This window comes from Lissotriton helveticus, chromosome 2_1, assembly GCF_964261635.1.
Source record: "Lissotriton helveticus chromosome 2_1, aLisHel1.1, whole genome shotgun sequence".
NCBI lineage: Eukaryota > Metazoa > Chordata > Amphibia > Caudata > Salamandridae > Lissotriton > Lissotriton helveticus.
This window is the reverse complement of record NC_136059.1, coordinates 1,181,946,762-1,181,967,454: the sequence shown is the minus strand read 5'-3', so window position 1 is coordinate 1,181,967,454 and position 20,693 is coordinate 1,181,946,762. Positions and strand designations below refer to the sequence as shown.

Here is a 20,693-nt window from a genome sequence, read left to right as displayed (position 1 = left end):
AGGTTTGTGACCTTTCAAACAAGATTGTGAACTTTCAAACAAAGAGAACTGATATCTAATCCCTGCTTCAAAACAGGATCTCCGTTTACCTGAGTTAGCTTATTTGCCTATATTTGGAGTAATTAGAAGTAGGGTAACTCCTAGTACCAAATACTAGATCAACAAGCATTGCCAATGCAAATAGGTCTGGCATTGGCGACCACCGTTTTGGTAATTGTCACGTTTTGTTATGGTTTTTGCAAAACATTAATATTCAAGAAGCTGCAGGGCTTTTATCCACCTAAAAGAAAAAAAAATGTCTCAGGACAAATATGTTTGGGAAAGCAGAGACCGGAGAGGTGCAGCTGGGAGGAGGGAGGGAGTCCGTGCAATTTGGAACACTTAACGTAGCCCTCCGTTGAACCGACCACCCTTCCCTCACAAACCTAAATCACTCAGTGCGAGATAGTGTTCTCTTTGGTGATCCCTCACTCCCACTTCCTAATAAGAAATCCTATAGTTAAAGCGCTTACCTTCCCATTCTTCTCTGTCCTCCAAGAGTAAAATCGAGAAAAGACCCAAGGAACCCAGAAGAGAAGAAAAAGGATAAGACATATTATCCCTACGAACAAAAGCATGATCTAAAAGAAAAAAAGGAGAATAAAACCAAGAGAAATAACAACCCCTTTGCCGAGACACTTCTGGAATCACCCTGGTGAGACTCTGAGTCCCAGGGTGCAATGCCCTTACCAGCCACAGCTGCCTTGGGGGGAGGTGTGACCAATGTGCTTTAGAGCGCAGCCTCAATCCCCGCGGCACGGGACGTGCGCGGGACACGCCTGTTAGAGCCTGGGCCAAGGGTGGGCCCGTCCGCGCCCTTCAGAGCCCGTAGGAGGCTGGGCTGGGTCCACTCTCTTGGCTTTTATATTTGACGTGAGTTTGGACCTTGTTCCTGATGGAGCTAACACCGACTCCTGTTTTTACTTGTTCCCCCTGATGTCAACACCAGTTAAAAAGTTGAATGGACATAGGAGCTGTGAGAAGGTATTGTGCTGGAATTTACAAGAAAGTGCGGGAAGCCAAAACGCTAGGGTTGGCTGGCTGGGACAATTACAAAGGTCAACAATTACATATCGTATTTCACTTTCCCTTTTCTGTTTCCTCTCCCTTCTTTTCGCCTGTGTTTTTAAGCAAGTGTACTCCCCTTGGTTGAACACCTTACAAACAAAATAGAACAAATCCTTATACACAAGGTAGTAATACCTTTATAAAGCATGGGGAAATGTAAGGCAACAGAGGCACCCATGGGGAAGGGCAAAACACCTAAACTAAAAAGAAAAGGCGTGGGTGGGAATTGTACAATATGTTATATTATCTAGATTTGTATAGCCCGCAGCTGCCCCAGCAAAGAGGCGTCCCGGCGCTGCCAGCATCAAAATAATGGACTTAGGAGTCAGAACAGTAAGACGCCAGAGGCAGTTAAGAAGACCGAAAAAGACTAGACTGAAGGAAAGAGGAAGGTTTTGATAGCTGTCCTAAAGTCCAGCAGACATTCCAACCTGCGGATCTGAAGAGGCAAGGAATTCCATAAGTAGGCTGCAAAGCAGAAAAAGGAGCGACCCTCAGCCCGAAGGCATTTCACACGGGAACACTAACCAGGTATTGCCCCAAGGAGCGCAGCTGGTGCTTAGGAACATACGGAGTGAGCAGGTTAGTTAGCAGGCTAGGCGAGGCAAACTTCAAGATCTTAAAAGGTAGACACAGCGTTTTAAATTGAATGCGCTTAGCCATAGGTAGCCAATGCAGTCTCTGGATAGCGCCAGCAGAGGGGCAGGTCCGCGGGAGTCCCAGCAAGGCTGTGGCAGCAGCGTTCAGAACACGCTGGAACTGCAGAACTTCAGCCTGGTTGGCCCCCAGCAAGAGAGAACTGGCATAGTCTTGTCTAGATAGAATAGCTGACTGAACAATCAGCTGGCGCGTGGACAGATCAAAGAACTTCAAAAGGGGCTTAAGACCCCGAAGGAAGCCAAAGCAAGTGTCGACAGGTTTTTTTAGTATGATCTTGAAAACCAAGAGAAGAATCCATCCATACCCCCAGGTTCTTAACCACTGACTAAGTGTTCACTCACAAGCTTGAGTTCTTCCCCACTAACAGAACCTCTGTTTTGCGAGCGATCAGCTGCAGGTAATTTATTGTCATCCATTCTGCAATGGCAGCCAGGCCACTTCTAAACCTAGAGGCATCCGATGTGGAACCATCTGCCAGGGCCACCACCAGCTGCGTATCGTCTGCATACGAGACCATGGTGAGGCCCCAGTGCCTAGCGACTGCTGCAAGAGGCTGAACATACAAGTTAAACAGTAAGGGGCTTAGAGCAGAGCCCTGAAGCACCCCCTGATTGATGGAATGATGGAATATCTGACTAGACACCCTTATATAAGAGTTCCAGACAATGCTAGAGGGAGCGACAAGGAAACAGAAGGTACCCTCTAAAGAAAAATGACTTCCTTTTATACAAGGCTGGCAGTATATCACCAACTGGCACCAGTGCATGGAAGATATGTCATAGTGCATGCAGCACAGACAGCAAGCCAACAGAGCACTCTAACGCAACTGGTGGCATTGACTAAATTACAAAAAACACCTAATGACTCCACACATGGATTGGAGCTAGGAAATAGCCCGGGCAGAGAACCTATAGATCATACTAGAAAGATCACAGGCATAGGGGGAAACACAGGAATAATCCAAGCAAATGGACCTGCTCCCCTAGACGAGGAAAATCCTGACGTGCTACCTCTGATGGTGCAAGGAGCCCTTCCAGCTGCACACACAAAGTGCCGGTAGTGGTCAAAGAGACAACACAGCTCACTAACGGATGCAAATGCACTGACAAAATTGGGGAGATACAGACATTAGCTGAGAAGTACATACCATAGTAAACAGTAGAGAATCTAAAAACCTTAGTAAATTCCCTGAAGATGCAACTGGCAGCCACCATTGCAGTGCACGCAACTAATCCATATGTAGGACACACGGAACCATCAATACAATCGGTTAAACTGCCAATTGAACACAAAGTAGTAGCTAACCCAATACCTAACAGATCGCAAAATAACCCTTAACATAATAAGACTTCTGAGAGATCTAGAGGGGAGGAACTGGCCCAATGGTACAGGGAGATGGAGAATAGGCCAGGTAACACAGGCAATAGCATGAATAGGGTAAGATATCCAGAAAGAGCACATATATCCGGCCAACACAGTCCTATGAATGGCCACACCTAATCTAGAGAGGTGCCCCGAGAATGCCCCATGACAACCAAGCACGCCTGCCTGCATGAGAATGCAATACGAGGGTGATAACAAACCCAAATTAGTTCAGAGCGATGGAGCACAAAAGAGGGAAATAGGCCAGAGAATATACTTAACTAAGGTACCCAAGATTCCCACAGGAGCTAGGGAGGACGAAGACTCACTTGAAAATAAAAGGATCCATTGGATTAGACACAAGCAACAATGCTTGTCACTTCAGATATAAGAAGGGCGGAGCTCTTGGAGGGTGGAAATGAAAGTCTAGATACAATTCAGCTAATTGCCGCCAACAGAGAAATAGTACAGGGATTAATTGCGATGGATCTGAGAACAAGCACGACAAGCGGGGTGACCCTGCACTCTAAACTGCACAGTCCACTCAACACCTCAGCACAACGAATAAGGCGCAAACCATGTTCTGCTAATGAAGAATCACATGGCCAGATAACGTCTGACCTTGAATTAGTAGATTGGTTGAGTATGGTAGAACAGGCAAACTTGAGAATAGATAAGCAATCATATCAGGAAGGGAAACACAGGGGCAGCACAAAATCTCGAATGAGGAAGAGGCATGTGGACATTTAACACAGAGCTTAGTAAATGATGAAACAAAAGGAACCAGAGATGTAGAACCAAACCCAGAAGGATCTACTAAAACCCATAAAGTACTGATAAAAGGACACACGCGTTTAGACTTAGTTTCATGGAATGTTGCAGGTTTAAAACAAAAATTAGAGGATCCAGACTGGCATAACTACATTGAGAAATTTGATCTCTGCCTCTTCCAGGAGAAATGGCTATTGACACCCCCGTTCAACTTAGGATACAAAACATACTACAAAAACACTATCCCATCACATAGAGGCAGAGCCTCAGGGGGGCTCGTAATTTGGGTCAAAATAACCGTGGGAATAGAAACTATCATTTATACTCTAGACTCACCTGATATACTTGCTGTACATCTAGACACAAACATTAACAATAAAACAACTATGTACCTATTTAATGTCTACAATAGACCCACTAGGCACAACTTAAACTCCCAGAATATTGATTTATAGGTAACGCCCTGGACTGTGTAAATCCACCTGACACAGCAATCATATGCAGTGATTTCAGTTGCACATACAAACCATTAAATTGCTTAGAAATGCTAACAGAGGAAGAGGATTTGGTCAAGGGCCTGCCCAAGACAGAAGCTGGACTGTCAAAACCGTGTACTAATGCTGCTCTACAGATAATGCAGTTCACTATCGAACACAACTTAAGGGCATGCAATGGAAGGGTGTCCAATAATGGGAGACAAAATTGCACCTCAAATACATTCAAACGGGGTAGTTCATAACCCAGAATAAACTACATGATGCACAGCTTTCACAGCTGGAGCAGGATCTTTATCTTTAAGATAGACTCAAGAGATGACAGTGACCATAGTCCCCTTTGCCTAGAAGTAACAGGCTACGAAACAGGGAAGCAGCTATCTAAAATAAGCATGTGAAAAGCCCAGCCTATAATAGGAAACAACCGTAGAGTGGATAAATGGCCCAGTATTACAGATAACATAGAGACTATGACCAATATCTATAAGGTATTCACTGAGATAGTAGGCCCCTACGCAAAAACAAGTGGAACCTCAGCAACTGCAATTGCAATGCACCAACTGTTGGTCATAAAGCTAGAACTCGTTCTCACCGGAGTTGCAAGAGAGAAGCATAAGCAAAACCATAAGACGATATCAAAAGACAATCCCTGGAATACCTTTGCTTGCAGGAAAGACAAAAAATCCTTACTTGAGAATCCAAAACAAGGAAATGTCCAATCAATAAGGAGAGCTAGGGATTGCCATAGGAAAATACTGGCCATCTCAAAAAATTATTGGGAGCATGCCAGTTGGATGGATCTCCCCCAGGCTGCAAAAACCAACAACAAGCAGAATTTTTAAACAGTTGCGCTTAGTGGCAAGGACCAATTAGCGCATACTAAGCACCACTTGGATCCTGCAGCCTGGACTGAACATTTCCCCAACCTATATTCAGGTTATCAGTCTACCACCATTGAATACCATGGACCCGAAAACGGCAAGGGATATGGGATTCACTTTACCCTAGAAGAATCTGCTCATGCGATAGATACCATCAAGCTGGGAAAAGCCCCAGGATTAGATAGACTTCCTGGAGATTTGTTTAAACATGACAAAAAGGTATGGGTCGCATATGTTAATTTGGTCTGTAGTGCTACAGCTTCAGGTGCTCCAATACCGGCCACATGGAGAGGGGCTGAAATTGTCCCTATTCCTAAAAAAGGCAGCAAACAAAAACCAGAAAACTACAGGCCAATAAGCCTAATAGATGTACTACAAAAAATATATGCAAGACAACTTTTAAATAGGCTAAATGAATGGATAGATGACGACAACATATTATCCCCATATCAAGCAAGATTTAGAGCCCGTACAAGTACGATAGACCAAGTCTTTAGGCTCCTGTTCATCTTCTGGAAATACACCAAGATAAAGGGAGGCCATATTAATATAGCATTTGTAGATTTAAGGGCAGCAATCGATCTAGTACCCAGAGGTCTACTGTGGGACTCACTGCAAAAACAAAAAGTACCTGCAGTCCAGCTAGACCAGATGGCAAGGCTACATCATGATAATTATGCAGGAGTTCAATGGGGTATGAATGGCGAGCTTACTTAACCAATCCCTATAGCCAGAGGAGTGAGACAGGGATGCGTGCTCACGCACAGCCTGTTCTCTATCTGTATTAATGACGTGGTGATTATTTAAAAACATCTAAAAATCATTCCCCAAAGCTCAGTGGGAACATGGTCCCAGCACTGTTATTTGCAGACAACACTATCCTGATTTCGCAGATGCCGAAGGGCTTTCAAACTTTATTGGATGACTTTAACATGTACTGCAGTCTAAAAGGCCTAGAAATAAATATTGGGAAAACAAAGAATATGGCCATAAACCCCCAAAAGGACTACAGAACCAATCTTAGGGTGAATAATTGGAAACTGGAGAATGTCCCAAAGTTCACCTATTTGAGTATACTACTCGATTCAAAGTTGGCATGGAAATCCTAGATAAATCACTCTGCACTGGCGCTCGCACAGAGGTCCAGGGCTATTCTTAAGAAGTATAGCCTATCTTCAAGTAATCAAACAACACCAGCTCTACATATTAAGCAAATAACAAATGGGGAGAATAAGTTTGTGAGGAGAATCTTGGAGTTACCCCTGGCAACACTACTTACCCTAATGTTTCAGGATTTACCTCTTAAAAACGGATAGGGCAAATTGCACCTCTACGCACGCTGCTTTACTGGATTAGGCTATGGAGAACGCCAGAACCAGCGGCCTATAGAGAAGGCATCAAAGAACCCCTAGCTATCGATAGATGCCTAACTTTTTCCTGGCTTAGATTTGTTAAGAAATAGTTGACAGAACTTGGTTGCTGCTCATAATGGACAGAGCCACACAAGTTAGCACAAAGTTGTAAGAACATGCTGAATAAACATACTGGGCGCATGACCTAAAAACCCTTCATCGAGACCCTAATTTGGGCAGATTAACGATGCAGTTTCTTAATGTTAAACCTAAACCATGTTTTGAAGAGTTCCTTGACAATATTCAGCCACATCTGGCAAGAATCTTTTACTTGAAATTAAGGTTCGATGTTCTCCAGATCAAAAGCTATACCACAACTTAGGGAACTCAGGGAGAACAAACTTGCACTTTAGGCCTTACTGAAAACACTGCGCATTTCCCCTTCTTTTGCCCAGCATACGCTAGGGCAAGAACGAAATGGATCCGTCCTTTGTGCAATAGGCCGGGATTTAGGAAGCATCAAGAGGCCTTAAAGGTTTTGAAATATTACACAGCACCGTATGTAATATTTGCTACATCTAAATTCCTGCTTACAGTAGGGTTTATATGAAGAAAGAAGGGGCTAAAGCTGTGATGTTACAGTAAACAATGCATTCCCTTGTTTGGAATTTGCACTATGAAGGATGTTACTTTTATTGTAAATACTCTATTGTTTTTTATTGTTTTTAACAATCTTACATACGAGAGCAGGATGGTGTCTAGATTGTAACATTGTAATGAATAGCGCACACTCCTCACGATGGACTTTGTACTGAGACCAAAGACAGTTTTATCGTGATACTGTATATATGGTTCAACTGATCTTAGATACTTATGATTTTAAATTGTCCACTTTTACTGACCGGAAATTATGGCTTTCTAAAGACTTATTGATAAATTAAATGACTGGCATATCCTCGGCTAAAACCTAAATAATATTTCCACTTATGTTTATAATATAGTTGATTGTGGACTATTTGAAAATATTGTTTTATTGTGAAACTTTTATGACTTATAGCCAAAATAAAGTATTTAAAAAGAACAAGGAAGGTAGAAAAGAAGAAGGAAGAGAAATAAGAACAAAAAGAAAGAAAGAAAGAGTAAAGGCAATAAGAAAAAAAGGAAAGCAAAAATAGAAAAAGAAAGAAGGCAAGAAATAAAGAGGGGAAAAAGGAAAGAAAAAAGAAGGAAGGGAAAAAGAAGAAAGAATGAAGGGATGATAAAAGAAAGAAGGAAGGGAGAAGAAAGAAAACTGAAAAGAAAGAAGAAAGAAAGTAGGATAAAGGAAGAACGAAGAAAGAAGGAAGAAAAAAGCAAGAAAATGGAGCAGGGAAGAAAGAAGGAAAGAAAGAAATAAAACGGGGAAAGAAAGGAGGAAGAAAAAAATGGGGAAGAAAGAAGGCAAGAAAGAGGAAAAGAGAGACAGCAGGAAAGAAAAAGATAGAAAAAGAAAGAAAGAAAGAAAGAAACAAACAAAGATAGAAAACAGGCAGGGCTGGAAAGATAGAGCGAACTCATGAGCTTTTATTCAGAGTTTGTGTGAGCTGCTTCTTTTTTAGGACGCGCATCAGAGCGCATGCCTGCCTTCAAAACCTGCTGTAATGACCCTATGGAGTGTAATCCTGCCTGCTGCTTGCAATTGGTTCACTCCTGCGCCGCTTTTATCTCCTGGCTCCTTATTGGTTAGCGCTCTGATACATCATTACCGGTTTTATGTGAGGAGCACTGGCCTAATACAATTTCCTTACGTAAGTGTTATGTGTTCTTTGGGGACTACTTGTTTATTTAATTTCATACTAGTCTGTGGCACGGAGCACTTTCATTTTCGTATAGCTGCAGCCCGCTTTGGTTTGTAAATGCATGGCGCACTTTCAGTTTGGGTATGGCTGCCGGCAGCTTTTGTTTCCATCTCCACGGCACGTTTTCACATTAGGTGTTGTTTCTGGATGCATTTTTTTGTTTATGAATTTCAGGGTGGCAAGGTGCACATTCACTTTAGTATGGCTGCCGCCTGCTTTTGTTTCCTTCTCCACGGCGCGCGGGTGCTGCTGGCTCTGCCTGTAAACTGGAGGCTGTTCTGCCTGGTGTATTGCCCCTCACAGCGTCTGCTCCACCGCCGAGACCAACGACTCGAGCAGTTTCTGGTTTGCAACTTTAATGACAGCTAGAGTATGTGTTTTAAGTTTCTCGCTATTTCTTCTCTCAAGCCTGTGAGGCACAAATATCAGATCCTGGGCTGCTGATCTGCACAATCCATGGTAAAACATTTTTTTTGTCAAACTCCTACCTTATCCTAGAGCGAGGCGTGTATAATATTTTAAATGTCTTTTCTGAGAGTAACTGTTTTTTGAGTTTCAATTTATAATTTTCTTGATTTTCATCTGAAAATTTCGAGTCACAGTTTCGGAAAATATGCTTTCATATGTCAAGACACCATTTGGCATGCTGACGAGAGCACCATTCCCCCATCCTACCCAAGCTAGGCCTCTGTGGCAGTTGCCATCTTAGATCACAGACCACAGGTAGAGCGTACTGGGAAACCTCGAGCGGCACGTGCACACCGAACATTGCATTGCAGCGGTGCTCCCAAGAAGCCAGCATTTAGAAAGGGGGATCTCTATAACACAGCCTCTAAAACACCTCCTTAGTGATATTAATATTGAGGAATGTGAACAGCTGCAGTGCAGAGGCCCCAGACAAATAGGAAATTAGCCATAAACCCTTTGCTTAATTCAGCTCATCTGGTGATGGGAAGATTAAGTTAATGGAAAGTGGGTCTTTGCCCCCATGTTTACTGTGGCTTGGGTCCCAGACCTAAACTGCGTACATGCCATGCATGTGCTTTCTGATCGAGGCTTTTGGTTGGTGGGCTTGCTCTTTTGGTGTTCCGTCTCCTGTAGGTCACTATTCTGCCTGCCTCTGGGCTGTTTGTCGCTTCTGCTTCACCTGCAACTCGGTTAGATTAAACCCTTACAGATTCCTGTTGGTTAGCAGAATGTGTTGGTGAGGAAGAATGAGAGAGTTAGGAAAGGGCATGTGGTGGAAAGTTGTGATGTATATTATGTGTATTTGGAAAGTGCGGCAAGCTCAGTAAATCTGTGTTGGTAGGTGGTGAATGCCACACTTCTCAGCAGTTGTGTCCTTTCATTATCACACTGCATAAGATGATAGTCATCCTGTCTCTGAGTATAATAATACTTTGAAAAAGTGTTCAACAGAGTGCAATGGAACGTTCTTTTTGCAATTCCGAACAAATTTGCGATCCCAGTTGAATTCTGCCAGGTGGTGAGAAACCTGTACCACTATGCTAAAGCTTCTATAATGATCAATAGGAACACGGCTGACCTAATATCCATTAGCCGGGGGATGCGTCAAGGCTGTCCCTTATCTCCCGTGCTATTTTCCCTATTCATCGAGCCTCTGGCATGTGCCATTGCTGCCCCTGTTCTTGGATCCACTAAACTCAAACTATTTGCAGACGATATGGCCCTCTATCCAGCAGCAGATAGAGATGATATAGCGAGAGCCTCTGCCAAAATAAGGGATTTTTCAGATATCGGGGGATATAAAATAAATCATTCTGAATCTGAGGTGCTAATTTTTAATTGCTCCTTAGATATTCTGCCCTGCAATGCAGAAACACTGTTCAACAACTAAGTCGATAAGGTACCTTGGGGATTTTTGTGACCACCCTACTTGAGGACTTTTATCTGCTATATTTTATTCCCACATTAAATAAAACATGTCATTTGTTTAAACAATGGAAAAATCTCCCTATAACTATTATGGGACAAGTTGCTCTCATTAAGATGAATATTCTCCCGTTATTTTTATTTCTGTTTTCCAATATAATGATTAAGGTTTCCAAATCCTTCTTCAACTCTGTTTATTCAGAATTTAGGCAATTCGTTTGGCATGCAAAACAACCAAGAATGACAATACAAGTTCCACAATTAGAAGTGAAAGATGGAGGCTGTGCCCTACCGGATCTACAGCTATACTATCAAGCCTCGCTTATTAATTGGTTGAACTATAATAATTCAGTGGACTTGCTTGATTCCAATTTCTTTCTTAACCAAATGCTCAAGGAATCCGAGATTGGTCTTGCTCCTTTCCCAAACATACCTAAACTTCCTAAAACGTCACACTATAAGATCCCTAGAGTTATCACTTTCAATTTTAAAAAAATCAGAATGGGATCCTGTGGCTCTATCCTTAGATGAAACTAGAGGAATGTGTTCCTCTGGAGCTCCAATGTTCTCCTCAGATCTGCGACCAGTGGGCAAAGCTGGGGTCTCATGTATTACAACACTTCTATAAAAACGATAAGTTTTTATCCTGGCAGGAAGTTTTAAATATTAAGAGTAATATTATGATTAGTAATGCAAGGATTAAGCAGTTTTGCTTAGGTTTAATCAGCACAGAAGACAGTGATGTCACACTCCTTGGAAAGGCACATTTTGTATCAAGAATTAAAGTGGTAGGCAATTGGTAATGATTATTTAAATCTGTGGAGAATAAACAGGTGGTTTCAGAACATCTGGAGAGAGTGGGCTCTGCTACGGGCTGTAGCTTTAATCTTCAGCAATGGCAGAATTACAACAAAATGAGCTGCAAGACCGTAAGAGCTGCTAATTTAAGAAGGATGGCATGGTTCAGTAAATGGATGATCTACTATACCCCTGATAGACTCCATAAAATGTTTCCCACAGTCCATTCTAGAAGCTTTAGATGTGGACTAGCAACCAGGGGTTGGCTACATGTAGTGTTTACATGCAGCCACTTAACGGACTTCTGGCAAGATGACTTTTCAGAAATTAGTACAAAAATTGCGATTAACCTGCTCCCTGGTCCTTTAGCCGATTCATTTTCATTGAACATTAGTAGCAAGATCACTTATTCTAGTTAATTGGAAATCCAAGGTGATCCCCACCATTTCCCAGTGGTTTACTAAAATGCAAAGAGTTTTCAAGCGGGAAACCATCTGTGCAAAAAGGGTAGACTCTGTTGCCAAACTTAACAGAATGTGCCTGAACTGGAAGTGAACTATTTTAGCAATTGGCACACTATAAGGTATGAATCGTCCTGGTTTAATGTAGGTACTTGCTCTTAGAAGAAAAAGATGATAATTCTATCCTAAGCACTGTACTATTAGATATGTATGCATGCATGCTTGGGTACCACGATTTCGGCCTTATAATTTCCGATTTTTTCATGCAAGTTAGTGAAAACCCATCCTTTGCTCTTCTTTTTCAGAAGAAATAACGTAAAATCTATCTCAGCACTTTATTATTGAGAATCAGATATGCAAATATGTTTTATTTGTAGAAATGAAATATATCAGGTTATATGTACCTTTTTCTATGCTGAACTAAATAGAATATGGCAGAACTGGAAATGTACTAGTTTAGCAATTGGCATATGATAATGTATACTTCAGCCAGGTTTAACTTGGGTATTTTCGTGATTTCAAAGAATACCTTTCGTAATGCTAATATCTAATTATCTATTCTTATTATGAGCTTGGCATTATACTGGAGGTGAACTATTTTGGCAATTGGCATATGATAACGTGAGGTTTAATTTAGGTATTTTACCAACTGCAATGAATTCTGTTAGTACTGCTAATATCTAATTTTATTATGAACTTGGCACTTTATTGATGATACTACTTAAATGCTTAATGAAAATGTAGTTCTTTACGTGACGTAAGAATCCCTCGAAGACAGGGCAAGGTATGCTTTTAGAAGACTAAGATGATAATTCTATCATATGCATTTGAACTATTTGTTCACTTTAGGGAACATCTATGTGTTGTAAATGAATGCTGCGTAGTCCATGTAGTTTCTTGATGCTCCTTTATTCATGTTAGTTGATAAGTCAAGTATATAAAGGAGGAACCCCACCAGGAGTGGCCTCCTGCCACTCAGCCCACATTCAACTGCCAGACATCCACACTGAACATTCTAGCAGGCTCTTGCATCACACATTCTAAGCTGGGCAGCAGGGACAAGTATAACACATCTCCCTTCTTTGATCTGATGAACGAGAGAGACGAATAGAAATTGCGGAGAGTAAATGAGATAGCAAGTCACATCACGCAATTTCCACATAAATGTAAAACAAGATAAGATTAGCAATGTACATCTTCACAAACCAATCACGCAACTAATAAATAACATTCACACCACCTTCTCTCTTCCTTAAACAAACATTACTGAAACAACGAAATAACCAACACACTATCACGCCCACGCATCACATGCTTAACCCAAAAACCAAACAAACCGACTGGCCAGGTCAGTAAGAGGCAAAAAGGTCCCAACTTACGGCGTAACAGTACAGTGGAACTCCAAGCTCCCTCAAAACTCCATGAGAGTATTAAAAAATGGAACTTCAAGCTCCATCAAACTCCATGAATATCTAAAAGTGGAACTCCAAGTTCCCTCAAACTCCACAAAATTATTTGAAAGTGGAACTCCAAGTTCCCTCAAACACCATAAAAATATTACAAGGGGAACTCCAAGCTCCCTCAAACTACATAAAAACATTTGAAAGCGGAACTCTAAGTTTCCTCAAATTCCATGAAAACATTTAAAAGTGGAACTCCAAGTTCCCTCAAGTTGCATAAAAACATTTAAAAGTGGAACTTCAAGTTCCCTCAAATTCCATAAGAGTATCTAAAAAGTGGAACTCCAAGTTCCCAGAAACTGAATAATAATGTTTAAAGGCGGAACTCTAAGCTCCCAGAAACTCCATGTAAATTTTAGAAAATTAGAACTCCAAGCTCCAATAAACTTTAAATAAGTATTTAAACTTATCACCCCACAACCCAAAAGCGACAGAGAACATAATGCCCTGTGACATTTCAACACATAACACCCATAACCTTAAAGAATGAGACCATCCTATGAACAAAATTATATGGCACTTAGCTCCTATCTCAACCCCCACCAGCACCTTCACATAACGATTTTGTAAAAAGTAAATTAAGCACATAGGCAATATATAATGACAAGAAAATTAGGCAAACAGGAATTAATTAGCTCCGGTGAGCGATGTCTCACCCGAGGTCCTCATAGGGGTAGAGATGTCTGTCCTTAATCTGTCGGTATCTGTAAACTCCTTGCAATGTCCAGTCGGTATCTGAGCACCAGCACGAACAAACTCCAAAGTTCGCGACATCTCCCAAAAAAACAGCTTGCATGTTTATAAAGGTTTGATTTCTGCCAGTCCTTTGTGCTGCAATGTTCAAAGCATATCCCAAAAGCCTTGTATCTGCCGCGAAAGAATATTCCCATGGTGATGATTAGAACAGACTGTAAAGACAAATGTGATGCAATGCGACGTCGGTACCAATATGGTGGCACGCATACCACGTCGCATCGGGTGGCTCTCGGCACGCATGTGCCTGACAAAATGTGAAAAAGCGCTATTGACATCGCCAGCCTCCCACAATGTCAGAACGAAGACAAAAGGTAGATTCCAAGCGCATTATATTGCTCGCGCTGTGTTTAAAAATAGGATGACAGTTGAAGTGCGAAGTACTGCGCACCTTAAAATAAAAGTATCAACCTCTGTTTCATAAACCAATGTTTGTTTAGAACTTAATTCCAGCGCTGGTTGTCCACATATTCAATTGTGTGCCGCTTCCCACAAACTTCCGCAAACTCGATTTTAAATGAAAATAAATCCTGAGTTGCGTGTAACAAATAACAGAGGCTATTTCTGCCCGATTTCCAAAGAAGTTAGGTATCCGGTTTCAAGTTTATAAACCCACAACATGCAGATAAGTTCTGACACGCAGGGTGAAAATTCTTTAAAACATTTGGGCAACTCATTTGTTCTCCGTGACTCAGATAAACGTTGATGAAAGCACACATGCTGGCAGCAGGCTCTCACCTCACACAGTTGTTCGTTCTTCTTTAAACAATGTCAGAAATGTTTATGTCCTCTCTGCCACATCGCACTTTTATCTGCTGCTCTCATTAACCTCTTTGGCGCTCTATTCCTCAGCACAGCTCCAGTTCAAACACGAGCAGGCAGCAGAAATTGACACACTTCTCTAATTATAACGCCAATAAATATGACTTCACCTTAAACATGTATGCTTAATTTGGCACTCTTATTTCTTAGGGCGACCGATTACAGGGTCACTGGTGGGGTTTAGTAGTGCCAAATAGAGTAAAAACGGTCGCGTTTTACCTTGTCTTGTAAGTCCTCTGTTTCTGTTCTGTTATTTTGATTTTTCTTTTCATTAGGTTGAAATTCTTCTCTACTAGTAGGTTTCTTATTTCTCTTGTAGATAGGCTCTTTTCTGCACGCTGTAGATTCTCCAAAATGTCGCCAAAATGTTGTAAATGAATGCTGCGTAGTCCATGTAGTTTCTTGATGCTCCTTTATTCATGTTAGTTGATAAGTCAAGTATATAAAGGAGGAACCCCACCAGGAGTGGCCTCCTGCCACTCAGCCCACATTCAACTGCCAGACATCCACACTGAACATTCTAGCAGGCTCTTGCATCACACATTCTAAGCTGGGCAGCAGGGACAAGTATAACACTATGCCTTGCTCTTTTTTTTGAGAATGGGAAACTTATCTCAAGCACTCTAATATTGGGAATCAGATATGCAATTATGTTTTATCAGCAGAAATGTAATATACTACGTTTTATGTCCTTCTTCAATGTACTTTTAATTCTCTACGCACTGATTATTTTTTTACTAGATTGACGATGAATTTTGGATTCTGTACTATTACAATTGTATTATACTGGTTTCTTTTTTTATTTTCTATATTTATGTCTGTATGGCTACATACATTAAATACAATTAAAAAAAAAAAGAAAAAAGCCTAACCATGTTATCTCTAATAATCTGCTGCTTATTCTACAGACTGTGGTTGCAGTTTCCTCAAGTGAAAGTGGAGAAGCCAGCAGGTTGAGAAACATTCTGTGCCTGATTCACATGTTGGTAAGTAACATGTGGTGCTCTTGTGATTTGGGTGTGACAACAATTTAACAGATACTTGAAGTAAAGGTTATGGGGTTATGTAATAGAAAGCCATAAATATGCTTTAAGACATATAAAGACATATAAAGCAGCATTTGATTGTGTTATAAAAAGAAAAAGAAAATAGGGCTTCCTTTTTGGGGGTTTTCCTAAGCAGCTGTAGTCATCATTCCTTGGAGGAGGATAGTGAGAGCTAACAGACCTATCAAGTTGCATGGCCCCAGCTTTAGTCACACAATATTGGCTTTCTTCACACGGTCACATGGTGAAGAGACAATTTCACACAGTGTCAGGAATGACAAGCTGGAAACCCTTCCACTGAGGGAGTTTCCATCTCATCTTTGGTGGCTCTATGTACCAATGTCCATTAAAGAGTGTGAAAAAAATGCAGCGATATCAGTTGCAGCCTGAGAAGCTTTTGATTTGGTGGGGGGGGGGGCTTGGAGGGGCTGTAGGACCAGGGGGCAGAAGTGCCACTCAGGCAGTTTTTTGTGTGATGTCTAGCCCATTCAAGACCAACCTCCTCAGACACTGAGAAAAATATTAAGTTGGCATGTCTGTGATCATGTGGTAATGTTCCATGGGTAGTGTGGTAGTACAGCACAATTTCCTTCTGCACTGCAAAACATGGAATATTGCATTTTTTCCTTAACAAAAATGTTACTGGTTGAAATTTGTGATGGGGAAAAAGGCCAGGTACAGACAAAATTTGGGCATTACTTAAAATCCTGAAGGACACAAAACCCTGTTTGCACCCAAGTTGGTATTTCTATGTTACTCATATGAAGAAAAACCTTCAAACCAGTTACCGCCTTCCTGCGAGAAAATGGCGTTCCTTATTCGTGGGGCCACCCCTTTCGAATAATCTTCAAATGGAATGGGACCTTACAACAGCTCCGATCCTTGCACGATACATGCACACTCCTGGGAATCGATCTCGACGAGTCCTCAGAGGGTGTTGATCAAACGGGGCAACCCTCACCCAGGTACTCCCCCCGGACCTCAGTCGTTGGCTGGCAGCGTGTCAAGCGCCGGAATGGACCCAAGAGATCCCTGAAGCCGAACCCTCAACTGATGGCGCAGGAGAACGCTGCAGCCATCCAAGAAGTATCCAGGGACACAGCGACGTCGGAGTGATCTCACGGGACCCGCGCAATGTCATGAGGAAACGGTATTGGCTGAAGCTGTGTAAGGGGGTCTATCAGCTTCAGGATTAGCAGGTCAGGGGGAGACGGGGGGGCGACGGGTGCTCCACTGCCACACACTCCTCCACGAGAAGACTCTGTGGGCCTGAACTGTGTCTGGATAGGCCCAGGACTATGGTGAAGTTGGGGTACCAGTTGTTGTTATGGGGGGGGCAAGGGAGGAGGCGGAGGGTAATGGGAGGGGGACCACAGTTGGGGTGGAGGGCAGGTTCTGGACGGGGATGTTCGGGGGGGGATGGCGGGAGGGACCCAGTGTGCCAGGGGGTTCCGCGGGACTGACAAGCTCTCCAAGTTGTTACCGGCCCCACCACAGGGGTTGTACTTTCATAGCCTGCGACACGCTGGATTTCCTGTCATGGAGTCTAGTTTGAAGGTACTCACTCTTAATGTTAAGGGCTTGAACAACCCGATTAAGGGGAGGGCTGTGATCTCCTATCTGGAGAACTCCGGGGCCGATATATGTTTATTGCAAGAAACCCATCTTTTACCTAAAGACTGGCATAGAATGCGCTCGCGCGCTTTCCCCAACAGTTCTTTTCCTCGCTCCCAACAAAGAAGGCGGGAGTGGCTATTTTAGTTTCCAATCGCTTCCGCGGCTGCGTAGGGGACAAGGTGGGGGAAATTAAAGGTAGGCTGTTAGCACACACCTTCCTCCTGGGGGGACAACGCTTTACAATTGTTTCACTATACGCCCCGAACTCAGGACAGGTAACTTTTCTAAAAAATGCCATTTCTGAGTCCCTTCACCCTCCTGCCTCTCTTCTGCTGATCGGGGGGGACCTCAACCTAGTGATGGACACGAACATGAATAGATCCGGTCATCGTTACGGGGACACCGGCGCCATAACCACCACCGGTAAGGACTGGTTACACGACAGGGGCCTAGTGGACCTCTGGAGATCTGCTCATCCCAACACATCACATTTTACGTTCAACTCCCATGTCCACCGCACATACGCCAGGCTAGACCACTTCTTAGGTTCCTCTGACCTGCTCGCCATTCTCAAAGACGTAAGCATCACCCCAGGGGCACTGTCTGACCACGATGCAGTGGAACTAACACTACAGGTCCCTAGATCCGCCTGCCCTCCCGGGGCATGGCGGTTGTGCGAGACCCTCTTACAGAGGCCGGACGTTACCAAACAACTACACACTTGCCTCACTGATTACCTGGCTATCAATGACATCCCCGGGACATCGGTGTCCGCCCTCTGGGGGGCCTTGAAAGCGGTAGCCCGAGGCGAGCTCATTGCAATTGCAGCGGCAGAAGCCAAGGACCGCAAAGTGAAGAGGGATGACCTCACAGCTCGGGTCTCTGAACTCGAGAGGGTCCATAGTCGTACCGGGGCTCCGCGGGTCTGGAGACAACTGAAAGCCGCCAGGGCTCAACAGGCCAGCCTGGACACGGACCGAGCGAATTTGCCGCTTTACGCCTCCGTCATTCTTACTATGTCGGGGGGAATAAAACGGGCCGCTTACTTGCTAGCGCCCTGCGGGCGAAGACCCAACACTCCAAGATCACTAGCCTGACGGCTGACTCTGGTCTTGAAATCTCTGGCGAGACCCAGATTGCAGAGGCATTCAGGGCGTTTTACGCCACACTATATAAAGCCGACTCTGTCTCGTCGGAGGCGGTTCATAACTACCTCGAATCGGCAAACGTTACGGAATTGTCTCAGGACAACGTGGATTCCCTAGACGCCCCTATCCGCCTGGACGAAGTCCTGGCTGCTATCTCTCGCCTTCGCCCTCGTAAATCTCCGGGACCCGACGGCTTCTCCGCCGGGTTTTATAAGACTTTTGGCCAGCTGTTAGCCCCGGTCCTCACCCGGCTCTTCAACTCCTTTGAAGGCCCAAGTTCCATCCCCCCAGATATGTTGGCGGCTGAGATCATAGTGCTACCCAAACCAGGCAAAAAGCCCACGTGCTGTTCCGCGTTCCGGCCCATATCTTTACTTAACTTGGATTTGAAAATCTTCACGGGAGTCCTGGCTGGGCGTCTTGGCCCGTGTTTGCCCGGGATCCTAGAGCCGGATCAGTCCGGCTTCGTCCCGAATCGCCAATGCAGCGATAACACTAAACGTATATTGCATTTGATTGACAAAACCCACTTCCAGAACTCGGATTCTGCGCTGCTGGCAATTGACGTGGAGAAAGCGTTTGACCGAGTAGACTGGACCTACCTCCAACAAGTCCTACAGCGCTTTCGGATAGGAGATCGGTTTCAGGCCTGGATAGCGAGTTGCTACCACCGTCCTCATGCTCGGGTCCACATGGGTGGTCTGCGCTCAGACCCTTTTGAGATTCAACGGGGCACGAGGCAGGGCAGCCCTCTCTCGCCCCTTCTATTTGCCCTTTACGTAGAGCCTCTTGCGCAAAAGATTTGTGACAACCCCGCCATCCACGGCATGACCTTTGGTCGGGAGCCCCATGTGATCGGCCTCTACGCCGACGATATCATCGCTGCTCTGGATCACCCAGACCGCTCAATCCCCGCCTTTCTGGCGGAACTGGAATCCTTTGGAGCCATCTCCGGCTTCAAAATCAACAAAGGGAAATCCCTCATACTACCCTTGGACATGAATGCCCAAACACAGGCGCCTACACCTGCTTACGGGGGAGGAGTCTCCTCGGCCGCGCACCTCCCGTACTTGGGTGTTACACTTACCGCTTCCACGGACTCTACGCTGACCCTCAACTATTCAGCCCTGACTTCCCAAATCCGGTCCGATCTGGCACGATGGGCCAAACAGCCTCTCTCCCTACTGGGACGCGTCGCGGCGGTCAAGATGTCGGCTCTGCCTAAAATTCAAACGGGCGCGCCTACATAAACGCCTAACCTATCGAAACACAGACAAGGGGGGTCTTGGTGTCCCCAACCGCCTACAGTACTTCCAGGCTGCGCAACTCCGATATCTGGTAGAGTGGTTCAGGCCGGAATCCGAAAAGCGCTGGTTATTCCAAGACAGGGCAATGGCGGGTACATCCCTTTGGAAAATTCCGTTCCTCCCTCGACAGCACCAACTGCGCTACCTTCTGAAATCCCCTATCACACGCACTGTCATGCAGGTCTGGAATGCAGTCGCGGTCAAGAAAGGGCTTACCACCTTCCCCTCCCCACTTACACCTGTCCTAGACAACCCAGAGTTCCCCCCGGGCAACGTTCTTGGGGCCTTCCCACAATGGCGCGGAATTAGTTGCTTCTCCGCCGGCCACCTCTTTGACCTGCAAGGTTTCCTCCCCCTTAAGGACATAATACAAGGATACGACGTTGTCTCCCCTCATTTATTTCAATACTTCCAACCTAGACACTGGCTTACGCATCCAGACATTGTCCCCTTGGTTGGTAGGCCCATGATGTCCTTTGAGAAATGGCTAGTGACGAGGGACACAGACAGGCATCTTATCACGGACATCTACAAAATGCTTACACCCCCTGCCCTTTCAGGTAAGACAGCAGGCCAAAAGCGTTGGGAGGCAGAACTGGGGAGGGCCTTATCACCCAAGGAATGGGGTTATGTTTATTAGAGAGCCGCCCACACCACTCACAACACCACATCCAGGGAGGCAGCGACGAAACTTGCCATATACTGGCATCTCACCCCGGTCCGGCTCAATAAGGGTAACCCCACACGTAGCGCGCTATGCTGGAGGGGCTGCGGGGAAAGGGGCACCCTGACTCACCTTCTCTGGGACTGTCGTGAAATCCAGGACTATTGGAAGACGGTCCTAGACAACATCGATTCCACATTTGATACCGAAATCCCAGATTTCCGGCATACACCATTTTAGGCCTACCCAATGCACTCAC

General features: G+C 44.3%; 1 protein-coding gene across 1 annotated transcript in view; it reads left to right on the top strand.

Moving 5' to 3' along the window:
• LOC144819658 (uncharacterized) overlaps window positions 1–20,693 on the top strand; it is a 143,408-nt gene that overhangs the window by 97,616 nt on the left and 25,099 nt on the right. Inside the window, exon 4 of the mRNA XM_078677466.1 lies at window positions 15,561–15,638. Within this exon, the coding sequence (XP_078533592.1) occupies window positions 15,561–15,638 (78 nt within the window). The remainder of the gene's footprint in view (window positions 1–15,560; window positions 15,639–20,693) is intronic.